This window comes from Oreochromis aureus, linkage group 9 (assembly GCF_013358895.1).
Source record: "Oreochromis aureus strain Israel breed Guangdong linkage group 9, ZZ_aureus, whole genome shotgun sequence".
NCBI lineage: Eukaryota > Metazoa > Chordata > Actinopteri > Cichliformes > Cichlidae > Oreochromis > Oreochromis aureus.
Window position 1 is genome coordinate 10594607 of NC_052950.1, and position 26359 is coordinate 10620965.

The 26359-nt window shown below is 41.2% G+C and overlaps 2 protein-coding genes across 2 annotated transcripts; one reads left to right on the forward strand and one right to left on the reverse strand.

The window, feature by feature from the left end:
• The first annotated feature begins 365 nt into the window (after window positions 1–365).
• Window positions 366–15258, forward strand: nsmaf (neutral sphingomyelinase (N-SMase) activation associated factor). The gene is made up of 31 exons (XM_031759528.2): window positions 366–539; window positions 2790–2876; window positions 3859–3937; window positions 4225–4286; window positions 4594–4630; window positions 4792–4842; window positions 5000–5071; window positions 5178–5225; window positions 5580–5632; window positions 5806–5935; window positions 6056–6127; window positions 6267–6375; window positions 7535–7711; window positions 7837–7916; window positions 7996–8086; window positions 8554–8617; window positions 9943–9994; window positions 10085–10205; window positions 10293–10424; window positions 10510–10552; window positions 10640–10806; window positions 11225–11336; window positions 11643–11701; window positions 11886–11953; window positions 12048–12115; window positions 12202–12325; window positions 12775–12858; window positions 13113–13263; window positions 13597–13699; window positions 13988–14097; window positions 14593–15258. Exons 1-31 carry the CDS (start codon window positions 502–504, stop codon window positions 14685–14687), a joined length of 2739 nt encoding a protein of 912 aa, XP_031615388.1. The 5' UTR covers window positions 366–501; the 3' UTR covers window positions 14688–15258.
• A 718-nt stretch (window positions 15259–15976) lies between these two features.
• Window positions 15977–25901, reverse strand: LOC116335762 (cyclic nucleotide-gated cation channel beta-3-like). The gene is made up of 18 exons (XM_031759518.2): window positions 25806–25901; window positions 24888–24921; window positions 24599–24701; window positions 22503–22654; window positions 22106–22405; window positions 21815–22023; window positions 21683–21733; window positions 20320–20406; window positions 20163–20227; window positions 19966–20088; window positions 18532–18673; window positions 18260–18419; window positions 17680–17777; window positions 17390–17473; window positions 17125–17243; window positions 16737–16889; window positions 16447–16579; window positions 15977–16337 (listed from the first exon to the last, which is right to left on the reverse strand). Exons 1-18 carry the CDS (start codon window positions 25899–25901, stop codon window positions 16314–16316), a joined length of 2133 nt encoding a protein of 710 aa, XP_031615378.1. The 3' UTR covers window positions 15977–16313.
• Window positions 25902–26359: the final 458 nt, after the last annotated feature.

A 26359-nucleotide genomic window follows, 5' to 3' on the forward strand; every position in this document is an offset into this window, starting at 1 on the left:
CCTGAAATATTATTATATTGTCCTCATTTCCTCAACATTAAATCTGGGGCTTCGGAGGAGCTGCTGTATTCCTATTTCTCAAAATGCTTGTGAGGTCTGCGCACATTAAAAATAACTGTAACTCACTAATTGAACTTTTAACCAATTTTCAAGTGCATTTGTTTGTTTGTTTTTCTGATTCAAATAAAAAAATCATGAAAAATCCCACTCGCAATATTATTATAGCAGTGAAAGTTAAATTACTCTGTTTGTGGTTAAAATTACAAAATATTTGCACCGACAAAACAAACATTCAATTTTATTTGTACGGCACTAATGCAGACGCAGTGTTGGTCCTTGAACGTGCCAGCAGAGTGACGTCTCTCTCCGCTGCTCTGTGCAGACCGCTCACCGTCTGTCTTGGAGTGGGTCACGTGGTTTCCACCAAGTTTCCGTGTTTACAGAGCTCGGGCTGTTGTGGCTTGTCGGTATTCAGTTTCTGAACAGGGATGCTGTGCGGTCATGGCGTTTTTTCGGGCGCAGGAACGAACTAAAGAAAGGTTGGTGTTCTTCCACCTTCTGTTAGCAGGTGCTTACGTCCCTGCGAGGTTTTGTTGGGAGCTGAGCGGCAGCAGCGGGCTGTTTTTCCCGACTGTGGCCGCGTGTCATTGCAGCGTGAGGCAGGGCTGCTTAGCTAATGAGGCAGAGCTCCACTGTCAGCTGGGGGATGCGGTCTTATTATTGAAGTGGGCTCTGGTCTGCGGTGCAGACCGGTTACTTTTACCCAGAAGGTCCCGTGTCTAGAGGACAGAAAAACACACTGACGCTTAAGTGAGAGTGCGGAGGATATAAAAGACTGTGACAGACCTTTAAACTAAAGCAGCTGCTTTTTCCAGCAGCCCTCCAATTCTGAGCAGCCTAATGGAAGCGGCAGACCTTAGCACATGATCTATGCTTCAAACTGACCACCAGAGTGAGCTCTTAAAAGCTTTGAAACGATCTCCTGCGTGGTCCCAGTCTAGAGCAGGGCATTGAATTTCCACAGTGCACTTTGATACACGGCATGCTGGGCAGGAAAACGATGAGGTCACCTCTGAACAATACAGGATGAACAGTTTCTTCAGCGAGTGTGAGGAAGTGCTTTGTACGTACTGGTGACTCTACTCATTAGAGCCTGTCTGATACTGGAGTTTTGGAACTCAAGCTACCACAGGCCTCTGCTTCTAATGTGTTATGGTCGTTCAGGGAAATGAATACAATCAATCACATCAGTCAGGATCCAACTTTCTTTTGACAGTCTGGTTAACATAGAAAGCATTCTTCTTCTGTACTTAACAAAAGTCAGGTAGGATGTGGCAATTTAAACCATGCTCAGTGGCACTAAGGAGACCAAAGTGTGCCAAGGAAATATCCCCCCAAACCATTGCACCACCAGCAGCAGACTAAACTATTCATACAAGCAGACAAGCATTCATCCATGCTTTGGAGATCTTGCAGCGCTTGTGTAAATTGTAGCCTCAGTTTCCGGTTCTTAGTTGACAGGAGTGGCACCCAGTGTGGTCTTCTGCTTCAAGGTGTGGCATTCTGTGTGTTCAGAGATGCTCTTCTGCACACCTTGGTTGTAATGAGCAGTCATTTGCATTATTGTTGCCTTCACATCAGCTCAGAGCAGTCTGACCATTCTCCCCTGACCTCTGGCATCAACAAGGCATTTTCAGCCAGAGAACTGCTGCTCACTCGATAGTTTGTCATTTTCAGACCATTATCTGTAAACCCCGCAGATGTTTCTAGATTGGGGGAGATGCCAGGAGAGTAGATGAGGTCATTTGGCACCAACAATCATGCAATGCTCAAAGTCGCTTAAATCGCCTTTTTCTCCCATTGCAATGCGCAGTTTGAACTTTAGCAGATAGTCGTGACCATGTCCTCGTCCACCAAATTACTGAAGTGGGATTTGTTAATTAGATATTTGTGTTAATGAGCAGTTAACAGGTGTACCTAACAAAGTGGCCAGTGAATTTAAGCAAATCACTTCCTTTTTTAGTGACACATCCTTCTGCCTAATCTGATAACTTTGATTTCAACAAGCAGCAGTTCCACATAAAACCTTTCAATACCCTTTGTTGGGTTTGTTAAAGCTGCGTATGTGAACTGCACTGGACTGACTGTTTCTAGTTCCTGTAGGTCCGATTACCAAGCTGATGTTTTTGAAATGTCTTTATTGGTTTTGTTGTGAAATATCAGTTGGAATATATATATATGTATATAAGCTAAAACATTGCTCTGGCATGAAATAGCTTCTTAAATATGTCAGCAGTTAACTCCTTTTAATGCAAGTTGAGTAAAGGAAGTGCATGCCACGGTTTCTAAATCCACATTACTGCTCACAGCGGTTTCACGTATTGATTGTCAGTGCAGCAGTAAGCAGAAATATTACACATGTAAGCTGCAACATTGCTCACAGCTGAATAATCAACTACGAGGTGCTCTCTCTCTCTTAGTGGTCACAATTCTAGCCTAAAAAGTGACTTTATTTACATTTTTTTAGGTTATTTAATGTGTGTAATCCTGACAGAACACAACTATAAGGAAAGCTGTGCACATGATGCATCAGCACTGACCAGAATCTGCAGAAACTTGCTGATTCTAAGATTCTAAATGTTTAAAAAGTACACCAAAGACAGTTTTTTAACAGGGTGCATCATTGCCTGGAGTCACACTTTTGTGTTAAAGAGCCAAATTCTCCAATTTACAGTCTAACTCCACCTTTGCGCTGATGTTTTCTCAAGCAGCTGTTTGCTCCTTTCCAGGTTTTCTCTCTTGCTGCTGGATTTGGAGGAATATTATTTTGAACAGCACACCGCGTACTATGTGACAAGCACTTTAAAAAAGCAGAGGTAAGTTGGATAATTAACGGCAACGCTTCATCAGCATCTAACACCTTAAATCGCTGCACCATGGAAATACTTTATAAGCTTGAGTACAAACTGTGCCATCACTTTCCTCTACAATTACAAAAAGCAAAAGAAGTCTTACACTTTGAAATGCTTCTGTCTGTTTTTATTGGTGCTATCATGTACTCATGTTTGTTTAAAGCTTTTAGGGTTGATGGTAGTTGCTCTGCCTTCTGAGGAGCAACTGTTCAAACACCATTTAGTTCTGTAATGAAGGCTTGTGTAAACTTTTTTTTTTTTTTTAACAAACATTGTGAACTTCTCAGTGATAATCATGTCCTGTTACCTACCTACCGAAAAAGGAGAGAACAGTAAATACAAAAAACACCACCTTTGCTTTCTTTGTCTCGTTTTGAAGATTTCTGTCCTACAGGCCATTTGGACAACATTTGTGCCATGCAGCTATTTGCATTTGGTTAATATTTGGCAAATATGTGATCTAGAAGTACGGTGTGGGCTGGATGTGAGCCAAGTTTTATTGTTTAGGCCAAACGTTTATTGCCATGTGGGACGACTTTACACTGTAGCTCTGCTCTGTAACCTTGAGACCGATCAGTTCAAAGAAAAAGTAATCTGTTGTTTGGACTCATTTCCGGTTCTGTTTTTTCCCCCTGATTGAAACACAGTGGTTGTGGAAATCTGGGAAGGAAAATTGATAGAGGTTGCTAGCCTGTGATTAGCATTTTATTCTCCTAACGTTTCAAGATTAATTAATTTATTTTTTATAAATGTCTATTGACTTTTTTGTGCAAGATATTTACTGTTGTTTGTTTTACCGGGTTTGTGTGTGTGTGTGTGTGTGTGTGTGTGTGTGTGTGTGTGGTTTTTTTTGGGGGGGGGGTTGTTGTTGTTGTTTGTTTGTTTGTTGTTTTTTTTTGGGGCTAGCTATTAGTTAACAAGCTAACATCAGCTGTTTTCTTTCCAGAAAAATCCGAGGTTCGTTCAAGATTTGTTCCAAATCGATCATATTTGATCCAGAGGAGCTTGCAGAATCGATTATAAAGGTTTGTTTTTATAACATTCTTAAAAAAAAACCAAAAATAAAACTACAACCAATAAACATTGTGGGAATGCTGCTAGCTAAATTTTAAATTGTGAATTTTAACATTAAAAAATATACGTTGGTGTGATGAGGCCTGTCTTTGCTGGGAGATACAGTTACCATTATGTAGGCAGGCTGGATATAATGGAGAAGTACTAACAGACTTTTGTATCGTACAGTGTTTGTGTGCTTTTCATGGATTTTGTAGTAACGCCACCACGTCTTTAATCATAATTGCTCTGCCTTCAGATTCCTCTGCGAGATTGCAAGAAGATTGAGTTTGTGGAGGAAGAGAAGAACCCTTTTAACGAGTGAGCACAGTAATATCTTAGGCGTTGCATGTGCAAATCACATGCTCGTCTTTACTCAGTTTGACAAACCGGTTTGGTTACTTGGTGTGCAAATGTAGCCCAGCTGTACATGAAAAGCAATGTTGTAAGTAGCATCTGCAAATGATTGGGCTTCATGTGATTTTGAAAAACAAAAACGTGTGCACTACTGCTTTGGATGTGGCACATGCTAATGCTGATTATTCTGTATTATTAATCTTAAAAGTAATTATAGTTTTGATGTCATGATTCTTATTATTTACTATCTGATTTGTGCATGTGCTCACAGACCCAGACAATCAGCCATATCTATTCTCTGCAAGCAGGTGAGTTATGGGGTTATTTTTGTAAACCTATTGTTCTTCAGAGAGGCACCAGTCCTCGCGGCTTTTTCTCAGTAATATACGGTGTTTTATTTTTCTGGTTGATCCTCTTTACTTTCATTGTCTTTTGTTTTGTCTACGTAAATCCACTCTTTCATTTTCAGGTGATATACATCAAAGAAAGCAACGTTATCGCGCCTTATAGAAATGAAAGGGTGAGTCCGCTATGCTATATAATAGCCAGTGTAAAATTCTGTAATGATTGTCTAAAAACACTGAAGTACATTTTTTAGGACAAGGTTCTGAAACCAATGTGTCCTTTTATTCAAAAGAAACTCTGTTCTGTTTTTGAATAAACTTGTCCGATCACAGGAAGAAAAGACACTGACCTTTCAGTTAGAAGTCTGGAGTAAAACAGAGGATGTTGTCCAGACGTTACTTCAGGTATGTCGCTGGTACAGAACAAAATACTGTGGGGTGGGGGGAGTTTTGTGTCACGTGTGCGTTGTGTGCTGCTTTCATTCCCTTCAAAATCTGTTAAATTTTGCAGCTCCACAGGGCCTCCTGTCTGGAAAAACTTGGAGACCAGACTGCAATGGTAAGTCGATCATTACTCTCAGTCCACAGTAAGCCTCGAAAGCAATGCCCCACTTCACACACTGACAAAAATCCACATCATAAATAATTAAAAAATAGATTAAATCTAAATAAAGGTCCAGTTTGTAGTGACTTCAAGCCCCAACAGTGTGGTCCATCTCACATTTGTAGACCATTCCTCGAAACCCTGAAGATGAGGAAACGATGAAAAACAAATGCAATGAAACAGTGAAAGTCTGTTGCACTTCCTGTATTTGTCCCCACTTACTCCTTCCTCTTTACAACCATTAATTAGTTTAAAATTTTAAGTAAATTGCATAACCAAAGACCAAATCCACATTTCCTTTATTTCTAGATTGCTGCCAATCTACAATCCCGAATGGCGAGGTCTTCATTTGACAAAAACTGGTATGTAGATGTCAATCAGATGAGTGTTTATATGCTTTTTCCTAACTTTATTTTTAGGCCTCATTGGATTTGTGTTATGCATGACTTAAATTCATTATAGTGATTATTATATAAGGCTTAGATGTATTAGAGCGTGCAGCTAGACAGGACTGTGATGTTAATGTGCTGTGAAGCTTTCAGAGTGTTGCTGAAAACCCTCACATGGAGTGCACAGTGGAGATGGTCATGCCTCTGGTGTGCAATCCAGGCCATGTCTGCGTAACAGATAAAAACCTCTACTTCCAGCCTCTCAATGGATATCCGGTGAGATGACCAAGCAGGCAGTAGGAATGGTGTTGGTGTGGCTGTTTGTTCAGATGCTGAACACCAGTAATGTTTCACAAACACATGAATTGTAATTGTGTGCACGTCCTCTCCCTTCAGGAAAATGTGATTCAGATAGAGCTGCACAATGTCAGGAGAATCTACAAAAGACGGCATGGTCTTAGACCCCTGGTGAGTCGCAAGTGCTACTAAAGGTAGCTTCAGTATCTTTCTGAAAGTTCACTTTTAGTCATTTGCCTTGTAATATTTAAAGTCACTGCAGTTTATTTGGATGAGCACATGGGTTCATGTGTTCGGTCTCCCTGCTCAGGGTCTGGAGGTATTCTGTTCTGAGAATGACTTCTGTTCAGACATATACCTGAAGTTTTACAACACAGCCGACAGAGATGAAATCTACTACTACATCGCAACTTTCCTGGGTGAGACGATACAAACCTATTAATAAATGTCTGATTTATTTTTTCACTTCTTTAAAATATATTTTGCTCTAGAAGCCTGAATTGGTGGCCTCCGCTGGTGCTGTTTCCACACATGTGCTGCACTCCTGAGCTGTTTCTGCCAAGAATACACAACAAATTGCTTTAAAATCTCTTTAGGATCTTTTTCTTCTTTTGCTTCGTGTTGTCGGCTTTGTGTTCATACCTAAATCCTAAGAAAGATCGAATGTGTCCCCATTAGGATACGGATTTGTGTTGGTGTGTTGGACTCCTACATGCACAAAAATTTGACCACACAACATGCAATTTGCACAAATGTCTTTGATATGCTGCGTGGAGATGGGGGTGACCCTCAAAGCAGAGCCAATGAGAATGGATAAGCAATCAGAATTGCTAAACTCGTATCAATTCTCGTCCCTATTGTGAACCCAATAAATCTAAACCAAGTGGAGTTTTCCAGAAGTAACAACGTGTCTGTCTTGGACAATCTTCAATACATCAGTGTACCATGCTGCTTCCATTTGTGATACGCCGATGATGCACTGGAACTAAATACCTAAATTTTCATTCAGTCATGCAGCAGTTCTGTCAGTAAATTATCAGAATCGTGACTCACTTGTTTTGTTGAGATTTATTGAACAAATTGAATGAATGAAAGTTAACCGACCAGCAGTAAAGATGGAGACCCGTACAGACAGACACAGTCTGTGCTGCGTGTTGAAAAGAGCATCTGCAGAAAATGTTTTCCTCAACACAGTGTGAAAATGATTAACAAGTGAATCCCTGTTTGCGTTTCACTGATCAATGATTGCACATGAAGGTGTGCAGCAGTGCACTCGCAGACATGTGTTTAAACAATACTGGATATAAGTGAGATCTAAATGTTCAAGGATTTAGGAGCAAACACTTTTTTTTTTTTTTTTTTTTAAGTGTGCTACTGTTAACCCTCAGCTACATCCATCAAGTGATCACTAAATAGTCCAAAGCTGCAAATAAACCTGATTAAATGGTCTCTATGCGACTACGCAGAAGCAACATATGTAAAAACTGCTGTTGTCTTTATAAAGCAGTGCCGCTGAAGCTTCATTCTTGGTGATTAACTGAACCACGTGACTGTGCTGTTTTCGTCTTTCTTGCTCAGAAAACCACATGACAGAGCACACAGCAGAGAGCTACATGTTGCAGTGGCAGCGTGGTCATCTCAGCAACTACCAGTATCTCCTCCACCTCAACAACCTGGCTGACCGCAGCTGCAACGACCTCTCGCAGTACCCCGTCTTCCCCTGGGTCATCGCTGACTATACCAGCCCGCGGTTAGGTGGGTCCGCAGACCTTTGCCGCTTTCTCCTGTCAGTCAGAGTGATGGTGGCTGAGATTTTGGGTCTCGCATCTTTGTAAAGATGCTGTAGTTTCTCACTGTCAGGACTTCACTTTGTTTCTCAGACATGACAAATGCTGCCACATTCAGAGACTTGAGCAAACCTGTGGGAGCCCTGAACAAAGAGCGACTGGACAGGCTCCTGGTGAGACTACTTCCTGATTGTACTGTGTTTGTTGTTGGTAACAAGTTCCTTATTAACCACAGAGCTCTCTTGTCCACAGGCTCGCTACAGAGGCATGCCCGAACCTAGCTTCATGTACGGCAGCCATTACTCATCTCCAGGCTACGTCCTTTTTTACCTGGTCAGAGTTGGTATGTCTCACAGTTAACATTACTTATCATCTACAAGACGTGTGGAACCAGCAGATGTTATTTTTGTATGTTTTGTAACACTGAGGTTTAGCCTGCTGGTGACACAACAGTCAAATATAACACTACAGTTAAAAGCACAGCACAGCATTTTCAGTCTTCATCTTGATAGTTTGTGATGATGCTTGTGCAAGTCAAGCAGAAGTTTAAAGATCAGTCAAATGCACGATTGTCACAGTAACTGTGACTCACATTGTGACTCACGGCCTTCAGAAACTACACACTGACATTTTGACGACACATAATTCTGCTTTTTGAAGTAACAGTAACATTTAACACTACAGCAATGTTGACTTAATTTCTCTCACATTCAGTTTAAAATCTGTTGATATTTAGCTGTAGTCATTTTTATTGATTTCTGATCTTTCAGATTCTGTCTTTTAAATTCATTTGCTGTCCTCTAACTGCAGCTCCAGAGCACATGCTGTGTCTCCAGAATGGCCGCTATGACCACGCTGACCGAATGTTCAATAGGTACATCTTTTTTTCCTTTTAAACGTTATAATGGTAACCTACAGTGGCGTGAAAAGGTATTTGCCCACTGGCTGATTTCTTAGTTGTTTGCATATTTGTCAAACTTAAATGTTTTAGATCAGGGTGGGCAACTCCAGGTCTCAAGGGCCGGTGTCCTGCAGGTTTTAGATCTCACCCTGGGTCAACACACCTGAGTCAAATGATTATTTCATTACCAGGCCTCTGGAGAACTTCAAGACATGTTGAGGAGGTCATTTAGCCATTTAAATCAGCTGTGATGGATCAACGTCACAGGTTTAGAGGGGTTTATTCTTGTTTCTTTGTTTGGTTTTTGAAAAATTACATTGTGATTATCTCCAAGACTTTACTCCAAGACAAAAGCTTAACTTTTTGAAAGGTTTGAGTCTCATTACATCCGGTCTAAAACTTACACAGTATTTCATAAAGACAACACCATAGCAACAGTCAGACACGGTGGTGGTAGTGTGATGATCTGGATGATTTGCTGTAACCATGACTTCAGCTCTCCACCAGAAACTGTGAAGGAGAATGTCCAGTCATCAGTTTGTGCCCTGAAGCTCAAGAGCACTTGGGTTATGCAGCAGGATTGTGATCTGAAACACACCAACAAGTCCCCCTCTCAAACATTGTTTGAGATGCTTCAGCGTGACCTTCGTGCTCAAAAACAATGTGGCTGAATTAAAACAATTCTGCAAAGAAGAGCAAACCGAAGTTCCTCCACAGTGAAAGACTCGTTGCCAGTTGTCACAAAAGCTTGATTGCTGTTCTTGTTGCCAAACGTGCTAACCAGTTATTAGATTTATGGGGCAATTACGTTTTCCTGATTAATAATTATTTATGCATTTCTAAAGGACGATGTACAAAACATTTATTTCATGTGAGAACAACACTGAGAATTACCAGCTGACATTGGCGCAGGTTTACATACAAGCTACTTTTAACTAGCTTTACCCCAGGCAGGTAAATGTAAACAGAGTTGAGAAGTTAAGCTCATCCTAACTCTGACTAAAATAGTGCTAATCAAAGAAGTTTGACACACAGATGTACATTTAGGTGTGTACACTGATCCAGTTTAATCTTGTGGGAGGAATGGATCCTGGACAGGTGTCCAGCCGATCACAGGGCAAACAGATGCTGACATTTACATGCACTGTTGTACAGGAACAACATGCAAACAGAGTTTGCATGTTGTGAATACTGTGGAAACAAGTTTGAACACGTACACAGTGTTTTCTGGTGAAGATGTGAATGTTGTATTTCACGCTTTGAAGTCGTGTTTGGTGACGTGTTGTGGTTTCTTACAGCATAGGTGAGACGTGGAAAAACTGCTTGGAGGGAGCTACTGACTTCAAGGAGGTGAAGCTGTTCGTCTGTTATCTGGTGTTGATGCTGTTTCTGTAGAGGAATGTCTTTCTTGACATGTTGCTTTTCCTCGTACGTTTGCAGTTGATCCCAGAGTTTTATGGGACAGACCCCAGCTTCCTGGAAAACAGAATGAGTCTGGATTTGGGCAGACGGCAGAATGGAAGTTTAGTTGGTGATGTCGTTCTTCCACCATGGGCCACAGGTGAACTTCCTGTCGACCGGCTGTGTGTGTGTCTCTGTAATATTAGGAGTCACGTGCAGAAGTAAGGTTAGCTGTTTCTTCCTCCAGATTCCAGTGATTTTCTTCAGAAGCACAAAGACGCCCTGGAGAGTCAGTATGTGTCAGAACACCTTCATGAGTGGATTGACTTGGTGTTTGGCTTCAAGCAGAGGGGCAGTGAAGCTGTGGCGGCTCACAACGGTAATTAACCAACAGCTACTCTCAGTACAAGAGGCATGAAAACATGCCAACAATTAATATTCATCTCATCGGTTTCCTTTCTAAGTGTTTCACCCACTGACCTATGAGGGCGGGATCGACTGTGACAGGTACAGAGAAGAAAATCCAACGAGAATATTTCCAAATGTTCGTCCTGCCTCATTGGCCTAACGTTTCCCTTCTGTCTGTGTGGCAAGAATTGAGGACACCGATCAGAGAATCGCCATGCTGACACAGATCCTGGAGTTTGGCCAGACGCCCACACAGCTGTTCACCAGCCCTCACCCTCAGAGGATCACCCCGAGGTTTCAGAACATTACCCGAAGCTCGAGCATCAACTCACCCGACGCTGAACTATCTCCAGGTAACATCGCACAGCACGCAGGTGGGAAGTGTGTGAGAGCCTTGCAGCTGCAGAGGTTTCTCTTTCATTGTTCAGGCTTAAGTAGCTAATAACACGATGCAACGGCAGCTGTGAGAGTTGAGCAGTGTTTCTAAAGCCCACACAGTTATGTGCTTCACTACTCTTCTCTGGAAGGATGGTGCATGTTTCAGTGAGTGAAGCCAATCAACACAAACACAAGATTAAAAAGTGTCACAAAAAGATGAATTATTATTTTACTACTCTGTTTTTTTCTGGTTTTACTGAAGAAAATAAGAAAGAGTTTCATTTATGCACTTTCGGCTATTTTAACTGTATTTTAATGTGTTTTAATATATAAAATGTTTTTCATAACCATAATAAGTTAACATGCAGGCCGGATCCCTGCGTTGTTTTGCAGCCTCTCAGGGCGAGGACTCGTCTTTCGAAGATCTCACCGAGGAGAGCAGGAAGTTGGCCTGGGCAAACATGGAAAGTCTGAAGCCCGTTTCCAGCCACAAGATCCATAAAGAGTGAGTCAGGAGCTGCTCGGTGGGCTGCAGTTAGAACAGTTAGTACAAATGTAACCACATACAGCAAAAGTGAAAGCCTTGCCTCAAAAATGAGGAAGTGAATTCAAAGAAAGCAGGTTGCAGGCAGCTGCAGGAGCTCCACACCCCTTCAGAAACTTAATACTACTTTCAGGACTACTTCCTTCAATAACAGACTGCTGTGTTATTCTAAATAAATTCTTCATTTCATGTGTGTGTTTTTTAAAATATATATATACATGTATATTTATGTGTTTTTAAGTAACTTTCTTTCTGCTGTATGTGCAGAGCTGTGACGGGCATTGCTGTGTCTCGAGATGGATCCGCTGTTTTCTCCACATCTCAAGGTTTGGAAAATGTCTAGACTGAGAAGAAATGAGACTACTCAGATCTAATTGAAAACTCATTTTGTTTTCTCTTTAATTAAAAAGCCGTTGAGTTAAAAGGATTAAGAGAATGATGGATTACGGTTTGCTCTGTTCTGTCAGTGGAGTTTTGTTTCAGACTCACTCGTCTCGCTCTTTATTCCAGACTCGACACTTAAAATGTTTTCCAAAGAGCTGAAAGAGTTCCAGAGAAGCATGTCGTTCTGTAACATGGTACGCTCGCCCGTTCAGCATCTCCTTCCTTGGATCTCTTCTCCTAATCTGTTCCATTTCTCTGTAAACAGTAAACTGCTCGACTGTTTTTCAGCCCTTGTCGTCGTGTTTGGTACTGGCGGACAGTAAAACCGTGGTGTGCTCTTCGTGGGACAACAATGTGTACGGACTGTTTATTCATTATATTTAACGTGGTTTTCAGAGAGTTTTGACGGCTTCTCGCTGACCTGCACGCTCCTCTCTCCTAGTTATTTCTACTCCATCCCGTATGGCAGGCGGCAGGATACGCTGATGGGTCACGATGACGCTGTCAGTAAAATGTGCTGGTTTGAAAACAGACTCTACACAGCGTCCTGGGATTCCACTGTTAAGGTAAAGTTTTGTCTCTATAACCTTTTTCAGACATGTGACATGTTACAGTGATGGATTAATGAATTTACTGAAGGGAGAGAGCTATGCAGTATTTGTCATATGGACCAGATTGGACAGTACATCACATGATGTATAACACACGAGGTCCCTTTACTAATAAATAAGGAGGCAACATCGTAGACACATCAGACTTACATAAACGGTAAAATGATATCCTGAAAGCTTTCCCTGGACAGGAATGAGAATACTGTTATTGCATCTTCATGTAGCTCGCACTCGTGCTGTGATGTCTGGCCTGGTCAGGCTGCATGACGACTTTTACGAAAAGCTAAACCTGGGTGCTCGTTCTGAAAAGAAGCCGACTTGTTTCAGTGCCAGCAGATGTATGCAAAGGACTCCATGACAGAGAGAGGATGAACCTTGCGTTGTTTTCTGTGTGACCTTCACAGGTGTGGGAGTGCACTTCTGACAGCTTTTCCACTCACAAGAGATCCCAGTTTAATTTGCTGGATGAGTTGGAACATGATGCTGGGGTGAGTGACAAAACCAGAGCCACAGGTTTCATAAGTGTCTTAAAACTGCATGTGGATTTAAATGTATCATAATCAGTGTTTACGCCACTCTGACTAATCACTCTGTTTTTAAACAAGTAAGGCTGTGTGCATGTGTTATTGTTGGAAAAACTCTTAAAAATAAAATGTTCATATTTGTCAAACACTGAGACGTTTTAGCAGCGTTAAAAACATATTTAATAAAAACATGTTTGCTCTCTAACATTCAAATTCAGGTGAACACGGTCGGTCTGAACCCAGCTGGGACTTTGCTGGTGTCTGGATGTAAAGATGGGACCGTCACCATCTGGGACACCAGCAACTACAGGACTCTGCAGCAGATCCACTGCCACAGTGGGACCATCCACCACACGGCCTTCAGTCCTGGTTTGTGTGAACGTGGAACTTTGAATTTTGTTGAACATTTTCGGTGATAGACTCAGATCTGCTTGTGAAAGCTATGAGTAAATAATTCCCTTAAGCTTAATATTTGGCTCAGTACAGTTAAAGTGCATGTGGAGAGCACTTCTTAAGTTCTCTTTGAAGCGTCTGCTGGCTGCTTGATTCTTCTGTATCCATCAAACAAACCTTTATTGCTGAGCAGGAAGAATTTCTGTTGAGAAATTACAACTCCCAGACTCATATGTATTATTCAAAGACCTGTAACTGTATATGTGTGTGAGCTTAGAAATCCTGATTATAGCGATTTTGCGTTCTCAGATAGCCGACACGTTCTCAGTGTTGGAGCCGACTCCTGCATGAAGGTTATCGACGTCCAGACGGGAATGGTGATCTCCTCTGTGAAAGCTGAGGAGGAGCAGAGGTGAGAGACTAAAAGCTGGATATAACTAAAAGTCTTAATTTGTTCTGTGCTTACACAGGATTCATGCATTCATTTCATTCATTTCTTATGAATTCTTTTTTCCTTTTGGTGTATTTAGAAATCTGACAGCCAACATTAAATGTAGATACTGACATGCTTCACCTGAGTTAGACTTCTGCTAACAATTGTGCTAATAATTTCCCATTTTCCTAGCAATCCAGAACTTTGTATTTCACTTGTTTCTTTGTGCTATGCTCAAAGCTTTTAGCAGCATGTTTGTGTGTGCAGGTGTTTCTGCTGGGATGGAAACTGGGTGCTGTGTGGGGGTCGGTCTGGTGACCTCCTCCTGTGGGACCTTCTTACCAACACAGTTACCAAGAGGATCCCTGCACACTCAGGTAGAGCTCATCTTCAGTAATCATTGGGTGGGGTTTTTACCCCCATTTTCAAACTTCTGCTGCTGCTAATTTGTTTATTGGCTGTAAAACCAGAAAATCTGCTACATTTGTGATTTATTTACTGCCAGTTGAACGAATTAGCAGGAATGAATTGACACATTACCAGGAACTTCTGCTAATTCATTGTCCTGAATGACCTTTAATCATAACATAAAGTTGTTAGTAAATAACAGAAAATGGTGGGCCAGATTGGAGTCTTCGCTGGTCGATTCTGGCCCCCGGGCCTTATGTTTTACACCCTTGTCCCCAAAGCTCACTGATTTCCACTAAATCTGTAATATTTGATTCAGAAGATGTCGGCGGATGCTAATTTAGCTAATATGTTTGTGCCACTAATGTAGTAAAATCTTAAAATGTACATGCATTAGAATAAAATGTATCAATTAATAACAATATAGGCTAAAGAATATTATACATGGATCCGTGTACACACAGGTGCTGTCACAGCCATGTGGATGAGCGAGCTGTGCACCACAGTGATCACAGGTGGAGAGGACCGACAGATAATCTTCTGGAAGCTCCAGAGTTAAAGTTCCATCTCTGTTGGGGAGATAAAGACTCCCAGTGCAATATCCCGGACAACACAGGCCAAGTATCCTGCTGACTGCCTTTGAAAGAGACTCACAAAGGACTTGAGACATGCTGACAACATACTCTGAATGTGCAGCATCTCAGAGGAGTTGGCTCTGAACTGTTTTTAATCCAAAACCAAGCAACAGGCCAAACGCGGTCGTCTTAGTTTTCATTAATGTCTGCATCTTGGGAGAAAATGTCTACTTACAGTTTCGTGCATGAGAGACGGAAGCAGAAGTGTACGTGCCTGATTTTTCACTTCAGTTTTTAGCCTGTTATACATACACGTGGACTTAATTTTGTGCCTAAATTTATTAACTGTTAAACATCACGTAGCTAATCTCTTCCTAACCTCCCTCCACAGCTCTGTAAAGGATAAAGCAGGTGTAGTTGGTGGATGGATTGTATCTTGTTTTTAAATATGTTTCAGTAGCTTTATGTGAATTTTAATTTTGCAGTGGATTTACAGTGTCTGTCAGAGCTTTATGGTGCTCAGGTATTATTAATAAATCATGGTTGCCTCTAAAACGTCTCCTTTCTTTTGGGTTTTTTTTTTTTTTTTTTCAGGGGTCTCTGAGGATTTGATGAATGAGCTCGACTTATTCTGATTAAACAAACAGCACAGTGTACTTTTATTACACGGATCATCCTGTATTTTGCGATATTATTTTTCCTCAACAAAAAAGAGTAAAAGTTTAGTAAATGTTCATGCTTTTGGATTTTGTGTCAAGAGGAAAGACAACTTTAATCAATATATCAGATACTTTGGTTATTTACAGTGTCAGTGATGTTTGTGGACATCCAACAAACACGGGCTAAAACCAGACTACCCAGTAACAAAGAACCATTTCTATATTGATATTTGATACTCTTGGTTACACCTCTTGGTCAAAATTCAAATAGACTACAAGTTCCAGCAGCTCAGTTTACTGTTTAAACCCTGAGGTCACTCAGCCAGTAGGTGGTGCTCTTTGCACAGAGAGAATTCCAGTCTAAGGCAGGGGTGTCAAACTCCAGTCCTCGAGGGCCAGTATCCTGCTTGTTTTGAGATATCCCTGAACTACCTGCTGCTGATTACCTGGATCAGGTGTGCTTTGCCAGTAAGAAGCTATAAGGGCAGGTTAGTTGGAAAACAAGAAGGACAGCGGCCCTCGAGGCCTGGAGTTTGACACCTGTGATCTAAGGGATGGAAGAGCATCACACCACCCAGAACACCTAATAATGAGACTGAACAATTTTTGCCTTTTTTTTTTTATTTTTTTATTATGAAAAGTCGATCATTTGAATGACACAAATTTTAAGCAGTTGTTCTCTTCTGTTGTCACAGACTGTTCTGTGTCTATTGATGAATCCGCAAAGAGTTTAGGAGAGATTATTATTGCTTTCCGATCATAGCACTTTGCTGTTTCCAAATTGCTATGATCAATTGGACTGAAGAGTATCAGGACACATAAACCTTTGAATCACAACAGCTCTTCTGGTCGCTGCAGACCGGTCCCATTATGGGTCTTTTGGTAGCAAGAGAAAAGTAGAAGATACCAACTTTAAAATTGTGACTCTCAATAACACTCCACATCCACTTCCTATTTCGTCTCCTCTTCCATTTTCTGTGGACAAGAAGACAAAGTGAAGACAGGACCCAACATCACAAATACTTTAGCCATCAATGCTTTTAAACAGCCTACAGCAGAACACACTTCCCCACATCACGTTTACCTTGAGTTTTTTCAAATTGGCAAAGGCTCTGAGTAGCTTGGGTGTTGGTGGCTTTGGTCCAAACAGAGCCAGTCCTTTCTGCTTCTCCTCATTACCTTTAGCAGGTACAGCTCCTTTGGCTTTGACTAGCTTCCTTCACAGTAACAAAACACACACACAGTTCTTAAAAGGATGCATATTTAAATTTCATTTAACTTAATGATTTGGATGGAGGTTTGCAGGGTATATGATACTTTTACTTTTAAATTTGAATGAAAAAACGGTTCCTGAAGCACTAATAAGCGGCTCACCTGCCCTTCCTGGCCAGCACCTTCTCAGACTCCGGGTAGTGGACGAGGATATCAAACAGGTCTTTCTTCTCCAGCACAAAAAGGTTTGCGAAGCCGTGAGCTTTTACATTGGCGGTGCGCCTGTTTCCTCCATCTTTAGCCGACTGTAGTAAACTGTGGTTGGGTACGCAGACAAAAAATAATATGGCCTACTATGGCAGTCCATACCAAAATAATGCAACACAACTACCGAGCAACGTACACAACTTCACAAAAGCAGCATTAAAGACGTGATGAAGACTGCTGGATCTTTTTTCCTCCTTAGATTATGTTCACCCAAAGTTAATTTGTCATCATTGTAACAAAGGTTTCACAGCACCAGCTGTCCTTCCTGATGCTGCAGACTTACCTGATTTCCCCAAACACAGAGCCGGCCTTCAGCGTCACAAACACGATGCTGTTGTCGGGTCCTCCCACCACCTGCACCGCCCCGCTTTTGATGATGTACATCTCTTTACCGATGTCACCCTGCAGAGGGCAGAACAGCGCAGTGACACTCAGCTCAGGTCACCTTGTTGCTTCATGATGATCAGCACAGTTCAAAAATATGTTGCTTGCTACTTTGTAGCCATGTCGTTACCTATATACATGTATACACATATGTATACACCAACCTTCTTCACAACAAAGTCTCCGGGTAGATAAATGATTGACTTGAGCCGCAGTAACATGTCCACTAACATCTGCTGGTCACAGCCCTGAAGGACAGAGTGTAGTGAGTACTGACTTTCACTGAATCACAGCAGCTCTGCTTTACTCATCTCTGAAAGATGACAGCAGCCAGCACAACTTTGATTTCAAAGGTTTTGGTCCAAAAATGCTACAGTTCATCATCTGTCCACTCACACGCCCTTTCTCTAACACTTTCTATAGCACTAGAGCGCTAAAGCTTAAGCAGCCTCACCTGGAACAATGCAATCTTCTGGAATGTGGCAAGGTTGACATCCACAGCAATGGCAATTCTCATCACCAGAGGCATCTTGTCCAGGAGCTCGGACTCATCTGAGAAGGACAGACGGTGTGATTCCATGTAAGCGCATTCCAGATTTTTAGTCTGTGGATTTTTACGGCTCATTATTAGTCAAGCTTGAATCCTTAAGGAATGGCTGAGTCTTTTTCATTACCTCAGCTGTAACTTTAATTCATTTCAGTTGCATTTTGATATATAGCACCAAATCACAACAGCAGTTGTGTCAAGACACTTTATATTGTAAGGTAAAGACCTCACAATAATACAGAGAAAACGCTTAACAATCAAACGACGCCCCATGAGCAAGCCCTTGGTGACAGTGGGAAGTAAAATCTTCCTTTTAACAGGAAGAAACCTCCAGCAGAACCAGGCCCAGTGGCCACGACTCGTTTTCTTTTGTTTGTTTGTTTGTTTTTTATGTAGAAATGTATTTGTGTGGATGAATATTCCCTGTTCCTCATTTAAACTCATCAACTTCTTCTGGCGAGGACACTGACAGGTATAAATTTCTCACCCAGCATTCCCTGAGCTGCCCAGGTGTAGTTGTACCAGGTGCGGACTCTGTTCTGGACTAGCTTGGGGATCGTATAGGTGTTCATATAGGCAACACATCCGTCCATTGACGCCCGGAAGTATGTCTGAGCTGCTGTAGCTGCTCCTATGACATCTCTCATCTGAAAGAAAGAAAGGCAGAAATGTAAAGTGTCACAGAGAAGTAATAGATATTAACAGGTGGGATATTAAAAAAAAGATGAATGGTGATCACATTGAAGAATATCCTCCTACCTGTCCGATCAAACTTGAGAACACAAAGACACCAATAAAGAAGTTAGCCATCTGAAAGGAAATCTCGAAGGTGGTTACAGGTTCCGGTAAACCCCCGATGTTGATGAGACTGCGAACTGCAAAGTAGTAGCAACGCAGGTACCTGCGCAGGGACAGGAGGGGAAAGACAGGCGTTATCCACAGCTACAGACGGCATGTCGTAAATCTTTTAGTTTACTGGGATCAACAGGAGCATGGTACGCCTTTATACTGTGTAAAGCTCTAACATGGTCCTAAGAGACAGTCCACCCAGAACTTTAACCCTTTCATGCATGAATTATGACAACTTCAATCAGGATTTTTTTCATTAGTATTTTTATTCATCTTTAGGTATGAAAAAAGATGTTTGAGCTTCATTTTTTTAAACATGTAGTTTTTTACATGTCCACTGAGGTGGACAACTGGCTGACCAGTGGGTGGCAGAGTATGTAGTGACACATCAGTGTCCACTGTTTATGTGCAAGTATACCATCAACACTGACACAACTACAAGAACAGCCTTTGAATAGCTGTACACTGTAGTGACCACTATGCATGAAAGGGTTAAAGAGAGGCGTTACCACAGATGAAGATGAAATATAAACATTTTTAAATACAGGAGTATTAAAACAGAACAATACGAGGTCTTTAAACTGAATTCAAAAGTGAGCGATGTCAGTCAGGACTTCTCTGTGTAAGTCAGCCGACGTCACTCATCGAACAAAAAGTTATCAAGAGCAAGTCCCTCTGTCAGCATCAGTATGGTTAAACTTCCTCAGGAGCACTGCATTTGATTTGCTAAAGCTGAAAATAATTATTAATATCAGAGAGTTGAATCAATCTGCAGTTAATTAATGGACATCATTTAGATTTGTATCTCCAAGCTAAGGTGAATGCCAGAGCACGCCACACAATTCTCAAATAATATTAAAAAAAAAAAGGATAAAGCAGAGCTGGTCTTTGTTCAGGAGTCACTCTTACAAAAATCATGGAGCATGCTGTGCACGTTAGGTTACAACAGAGGGCGCTGCTGATTTCCCCAAGCACACGCAGCACGGTAAATAATCATCTTCATCTGCATACTGCATACCAGCAAGCAAAATAACATTGGCATATGTGTCATTAAATAATGAAATAGATTTGGTTTTGGAAACACCAAGTCACAACACCGTGCCATAATATTCACAACATCGCTACATAGATACAGCTTGCCTTGGCCTTGTTAAGCTTGCCTTTAAATACCCCTGCTTTTTGCTTTTTGTTGTTTTTTATTCTTTACACAGAACTCTCTCTGAGTTTTAAATTGTTTCATTATAAGGAAAAGTGATATATTTGATTATGAAATGACATGTTTCAGTTCCATGGTGAACTCCAGAGTACAGTGTAGAACTTCAGGTCACAAACTGGTGAACATACGCTGTGCCATTCCCGTCATACACCCATGTAGTTGTGGCAAGACCCTGGTGCACTGAGGCAACGTAGTAAGCACAGGCGTTGAGGTGAAGCATGTAGAGCAGGTAGCCTGTGGTGCGGGCAACTCTGTGTCGGAAAAGACAGAAATGGTGACGCTAAAGATACAAAACAGTGACATCATGCGATTCACGAGCAGTCACCTCCAGATGTAAGCTTTGGCCATGACACTCTCAAGTCGATCACTGAACTCAAAGAAGGAATCAATCTAGAACACAAAGGGGGGAAAGTAAAGGAACTTATCAGAAAATGTAATGGAAAAAAAGTACAATAAAAAGAAGTTAGCATCGTCATGCCTACCCTGATGAAGCGGTTCAGTCGGTATAACGAGGAGAACTCAAAGTACAGGCAGAGAAGGTCGAAGGGGAGGATGCTGATTATATCAGTCTACATGGAGCAGAATACAAACATTTGTTAAACTTTGGATTTTGCTGCAAAGCTCACAGATATGAAAGAAGAATAAAGAAAATATAACAATTTAAACTGCTAACTGCAAAAATGTGGATAAAAAACAAATGCAGTGTCACCATCTATCCAAATCTATATATTTAAGATTGTACCACTTTATATTACGGTCTGCAAGAAAAGGGGGTGTAATTCCCCAGTAATTAAAAGGAATTTCACTGTCTTTTGCTTAAAATTGCAATATAACTATATTTACCTTCAAATACTTAGAATAAAGTGGTAACAAGTCAGGTTTGTAGAGAAAACAATGGAATGACTAGATTGTACTTAAGTGTAAGTACCGTGTGAGTCATTTTAAGAAATGCTTAAATCAGTAATTGTAAGTTTTGTATGACTTCAGGTATTTTACAGGAAAGGAGACATAAAATATTCTGTAAGTTATTTTTACGTATTATGTAATTTCTTAGTAATATTGCACAAACACAAACATTTCCCATTCTTACATTGCAAGTGCACTTTACAGTCTTTATCACACGTATATTAGTAAGATAAAAGGACACTTGAAAAACAGAACATCGATCGTGCACAACAACATAATGAATATCAAATAAAGATGTAAAAAGGTAAGATTAATCCACTCTATAATACGACCCACGCCCCAAAAAGTACAGCGTTTGTATGATGTGGAAAAACTGTTTTTCTGCAAAATTACCATGAAATTGGACACTACTTAAAACTGCTTATGCAGTACTTACATTTACTTACACTATAATTATTTCTTTATTTCCTGCAAACACTTTAGTTTTAACTTTCTTGTTCTAGTGTGTTTACCTGTCAGTATTTGTAGGTACATTTAATTACAACGTAATACCAAATAAAATACATTAAAATTCCATTTAATTACAGCGGAATTACATCTTTAGTCGCCTTTAGTGTTATAAAGTGTTTAATTTAATTCAAACCATTTAATAAATAGGATTTTATTTATTTATTTATAATATATGCTAATTTCATGCCAGTGCCAGTGCTTGTTGTTTTGGACATTAAGGCAGGCCAGCTCAGCACCTCCACTCATTTATGGAGTCTTGGATTTGGAATATGTGTAGTTTGGCTTTATCTTGCTGAAATAAGCAAGTACCACAATTCCTGAAATTATGTTAATTGTGTTATTTTTCAGTTGTTGAACAAAACTGTACTTAACTGGAGTACTTAAGTAAATGTATTTAGTTACTTTCCACCACTGGACACATGTTCTCACCTTAAATCGTTGTGATTTTCGATAATGCACCTTAGTCAAAGCTCTGTCTTTCTGCAAGCAACAGAGGTGTGAAAGTCAATTACACTATTAAAATGTTATCAGGTACATGTGATTGAGTGGTTTGTCACTTACAATGATGTCTCCAGCTTTGACAAACTGAAGGCGAGGCTGCCAAACAACGATGTCTATTACATTTACAATGTCGCTAAGAATGTCGAGGAATATCCAGTAGCGGTTGGCAGTTTCACCGTGGTAAGGGAAAGCCAGCCTGGCTGAGCAAAACCAGACGTTGTAATTGTACGCCAATGCCACGAAGCTCAACCAGGAAATGTACCGACGATCTGGAGAGAGAATGACAGAAATGTCTGTCAAGTATTTAAAGGTAAATCCAAGAAATTCATTGAGCTTAGCTGTGATGCCTACCTGTGAAAGGATCAATGGTGGTCCCCAAGAAGACATCCATTTTTTCCTCCACTGGATGGAAGAGGACGTCAAAGCAGGAGCAGCTGATTTCTGGGAGGATCCTTTCTTTCCTCTTGGCCTCCTCTGCCAGTCGCTCCTCCTCGGCTTTCTTCTCGGCCTCCAACCTTTTCTCCTCATCTTTTTTCTTCTTCTCTTCTGCCTTTTTGGCCGCTTCTTCCGCCTTCTTCTTTTCCGCTTCTTCCTTGGCTACGCGCTCCTCTTCTTTCAGTCGGATGTAGTCATCCTTTCTCAGAATAGGTGCTAAAAGGCAAAAGAAGCATACAATGATTTAAGACATTAGTTTGCATGTTGTTGTTTTTCTCTCTAAGCATGCCGGCTTGTTTTTGACCACACTTACTGACAGGTGGTGTGACTTCTGGAGATGTGGCGTAAGGGTCTATGGCCTTCTCTTTGAGTATCTCTGTGCGTTCTTTTAACCTCTTGGCTAAATATCGGATGGTGTCGTCTGTGTAGCGGGAGTAGACAACAGGTGGAGGAGGAGCTTCTTCACTAAAAACAGAATAAATTAGAATAAAACACACAACTCATAGCTTTAGGAACACACCGGGAGAGACGACAGCAGCGCTGCTTTTCCACTTGTTAAATAGGCATTTGTTACATTTCCATGACATGAATATATTCCCTCAACATTCCCTTTAAATTCTATTGAAGTGACTCCAGCTTGCATGAGAACACAGCCAGATCAATCTCAGTCACAAATACCACTATAAGCTCCTAATCTCCTTTCCTGCTTTTAGGTGTCACATGCTGCAAGCCACAGTGTTATCACATCTTCTACAGCAAGTGTAGAAGGTCTCCTGAGACCTATCTCATTGTATGCACAACTGAGAGAGTGGGAGGGGGGTGACTCTGTGGAGTCATCAGTTTTTACTGTTAGATACCTGTTAGATATACCTGTAACTATTCCGGTCCTCAAGCAGCTCAGAGTTCATGAAAAAAGCAGAGCTAAAGGAGGGCCAAGTTATTCTTAGTACAGTTAATGTGTCCTGGTGCAGTGCCCATAAAGGGAGAATGTAACCCAGGTTGTTCTACAGATGCCCCCTAAATGCCTCACATGTAGGCAACTGGTTGCTGTGAAAACTAACAGACACGCCCATGATGTTAGAGGTTTCAACAGGGAACAGCTACAGTTATGTCCATTAGTATTTGGAGAATGAAACCAGCTTTAAAACACTCAATATGTGATTGATTTACTTTCAACTTTAATTCACGGGGTTTAACATTAACTCTTTAGGAGTTATAGCAAATTTTTTATGTAGTCCCCTATTTTCAGATGCTTGGATGTAAGCAGTTAAACATAATTTTAAAATAGTTTTGCTTCTCAGGCTCGGATCAAAATCATTTAAAGCCAGTGACTGGTCTGGATGTCGTCAAATACCTTGTTTTCTCCCTCGAGTTGCTCTGCCAGGCTTTTAAGGCAGCTGGTGCTTGTTTGTGGCTCTCTCTGTATTCAGGTTTGTACTTAAGAACTGAAAAGCATGCTCTGCTGGGGTGAAATCAGGGGACTCGCTTGGGAGTTGAAGAACAGCTCATTTCTTTACCTTGAGAAACTCTTGGGTGTCTTTTGCAGTGTGCTGTGGGCCATTATCCATTTGCACTGTGAAGTGGAATCAGTGCAGAGAGTATAGCTCTGAACACTTCATCCTGCTACTTCTATCAGCAGCCTCATCACAAATAAACATTAGCAGCCCAGTTCCACTGGTAGCTGTACACGAGTTGCTTGTTTCCTTCGCCACACTTTTCTCTTCCTATCATTCTGCTTCACATCAGGTTTTATCTGTCCATTTTTTCAGAACTGTGCAGATTCTTTTCAGATGTTTTCTGGCAAAGTCTACTGTAACCTTCTTGTCCTTGTGTGTAACCAGTGGTTGCCCCTTTTTGTAAACCCTCTGATACTCCAACCTCCCCCAGAGTGTTCCTGACTTTGATAGAAACCTTCTATGAAGGGGTTTTCTTAACCATGGAAACAATTCTGCGATCCACTTTAATAGACTTCTCTAGTAGTCTTTGATACTGTTAAGCTGGCCGGCGCATACCTGATTGCTAAAAATGAACCAGATTGTTGAACTGACTGCTCCTAAGTTGTACTTTCTCTCTCTGACCGCTTCATTTAGGTTTTTCAGCGTAATGCCACCTTCACTTGCATCATCATCTCTCTGGACCTTGAGAGTTGCGAGTCCCAGTGAACAGTTACCAAAGCTCAACACTTGGAATTAACTCCAGATATTTGATCTGCTCAATATGTCACAAAATAACGGAGCTGGCCTCATCTGGCCATGAAACTGCTTGCCAGTCAATTGTTCAATTACATTTGTGCTTCTAACTTTGGAGGGTTATGTATAAAAATGGCTGTAATTATAAAACTAATAACGTAATAATTGTTAATGCCCTTAAATTAGCCAAAAAAGGAGTACAAGCATGATGAATTCTAACCCTTCAACGTCCTCTGGATTGGCAGCAGCAGGAGCAGCAGCAGGAGCAGCAGCAGGAGCAGCAGTGGGAGCGGGAGGAGCAGGTGCCTGCGCAGGTGCTGGAGCTGGAAGAAAAATATAACAGCATTCTTTAGTTTTTCATTTCTATGACTGTTACAGAACCCCCACTGAAAACCTACAGATTATATTCTGTAGAAATATATTTAAAAAACAATTCAAGTGCAAAGTTCAACAACCAGAGCAGCACCGTGTACCGCATGCTTATTTGACATTCAGCGCTCTATTCTTACACATCCCGAGGGATGCTGTTCGTATTTTAAACCACTGGTACACGAGGCAAAGATCACCACAGCATGAAGAAAGGCTGTTTCTTATTGCATACTTTAGTACAGCAGTGGGAACCTAAACCTTCCCAAGAAAGTGCTCACTGTTTGTGATACAGGATCAGCCAGATGACACCAATCCCTTTGTCTGTGATTCACAGAGAAACAGGGAGCAGATGGACAGTCTAACAATCCACTAAAAGACACATTTAGTGAATCTACAGCAAGGTGAGAGAGTGTGGCAGAGCGAAACAACAGCTCTCACATCTGTGGACGATGGTACATACTGACCAAAAAACATTCACTTCAAAACACTTGACCATCAACCTAATAACAATGTAACTGAATGTGGAACTCAGCTCAGATAAACATGCATCTCACCTGTTTTTGGCGCTTCTTCTTTCTTCTCCTCCTCTTTCTTTTCTTCTTCTTTCTTCTCCTCCTCTTTCTTTTCTTCTTCTTTCTTCTCCTCCTCTTTCTTTTCTTCTTCTTTCTTTTCCTCCTCTTTCTTTTCCTTCTCTTTCTTTTCCTCCTCTTTCGTGGGCTGATCTTCTTTTTCTTCTTTCTTTTCTGGCGGTTTTTCCTGCTTTAAATTAAAAACACAGGCAGAGGGAAGAGAACAAATAGCAGTGATTAGCCTGCCAGTATAGTATCCACCTGTGCAGCACCAGCCTACCTTTTGAAGAAGAACCAGTGACAGCTCCTGTCCATATTAGTGTCAAGCTGCCTCAGAGGTTTTCACCTCCTGTTGTGTATTTTAATACAACTCAGTCTGACAAGCTTGCAGAAGCCAATGAACCTGATTAATGTTTAATTTGAATGGTGTGTTCACTGGATGAACACAGTGTTTGTCAAATTAAAATAAAGGGAGATTTAAGGTCTTACCGTAGCCGGTGGAGCCGGGGCAGAAGCCGGAGTGGCGGCGGCTTGAGCAGGATGAGGCTCAGGAGCCCCGATCAGCTTCTTTAACCTGCTGAACATGGCCAGACAGAAAACAGTCTGACCTTTCCACTGCTTCTCCTGCAAACTTCTTTTTTTTTAGACGTTAGGGCTTTGAAAGAGTGCCTGAACTCCTTGTTGTGGAGTCTTTACCTCAAACCTGAACAGCAGACTGAAGCAAATAAAATTCTAGGAATCAGTAAGTCCCTCTAGGCACTCCCCTTTCTCCAGGAGCCAACAGCAGCTCAACGAGCTGAGCCGACAATCACTGCCAGCAGAAATAATGGTTCTCCTGGAGCTGTGAGCACAGCCCAGAAAAAAGACTTTTACCAAAGAGCACCAGTGCTATTTTTTTAATGTGTTAGCAAATTTATATAAAAAAATATACCTGATCAACGTAAGCTGAAGGACAGGGCAGGTGGGTATAATACCCTGTCTATTGACCGTCTATGACAGCAGGGACAGGCTTCACCTTACAACCCAGAACTGGGTGAAAAAAA

Coding starts and splice junctions, on each gene's coding strand:
- LOC116335762 (XM_031759518.2), bottom strand. CDS start 25,901: ATGTTCAGCAGGTTAAAGAAGCTGATCGGGGCTCCTGAGCCTCATCCT. Junction 18,674..19,965: donor TATGACGGGAATGGCACAGC/GTATGTTCACCA, acceptor GTCCCTGCGCAG/GTACCTGCGTTGCTACTACT. Junction 16,890..17,124: donor TCTGTGTTTGGGGAAATCAG/GTAAGTCTGCAG, acceptor ACCCAACCACAG/TTTACTACAGTCGGCTAAAG.
- nsmaf (XM_031759528.2), top strand. CDS start 502: ATGGCGTTTTTTCGGGCGCAGGAACGAACTAAAGAAAG. Junction 10,807..11,224: donor CGACGCTGAACTATCTCCAG/GTAACATCGCAC, acceptor GTTGTTTTGCAG/CCTCTCAGGGCGAGGACTCG. Junction 14,098..14,592: donor GAGGATCCCTGCACACTCAG/GTAGAGCTCATC, acceptor GTGTACACACAG/GTGCTGTCACAGCCATGTGG.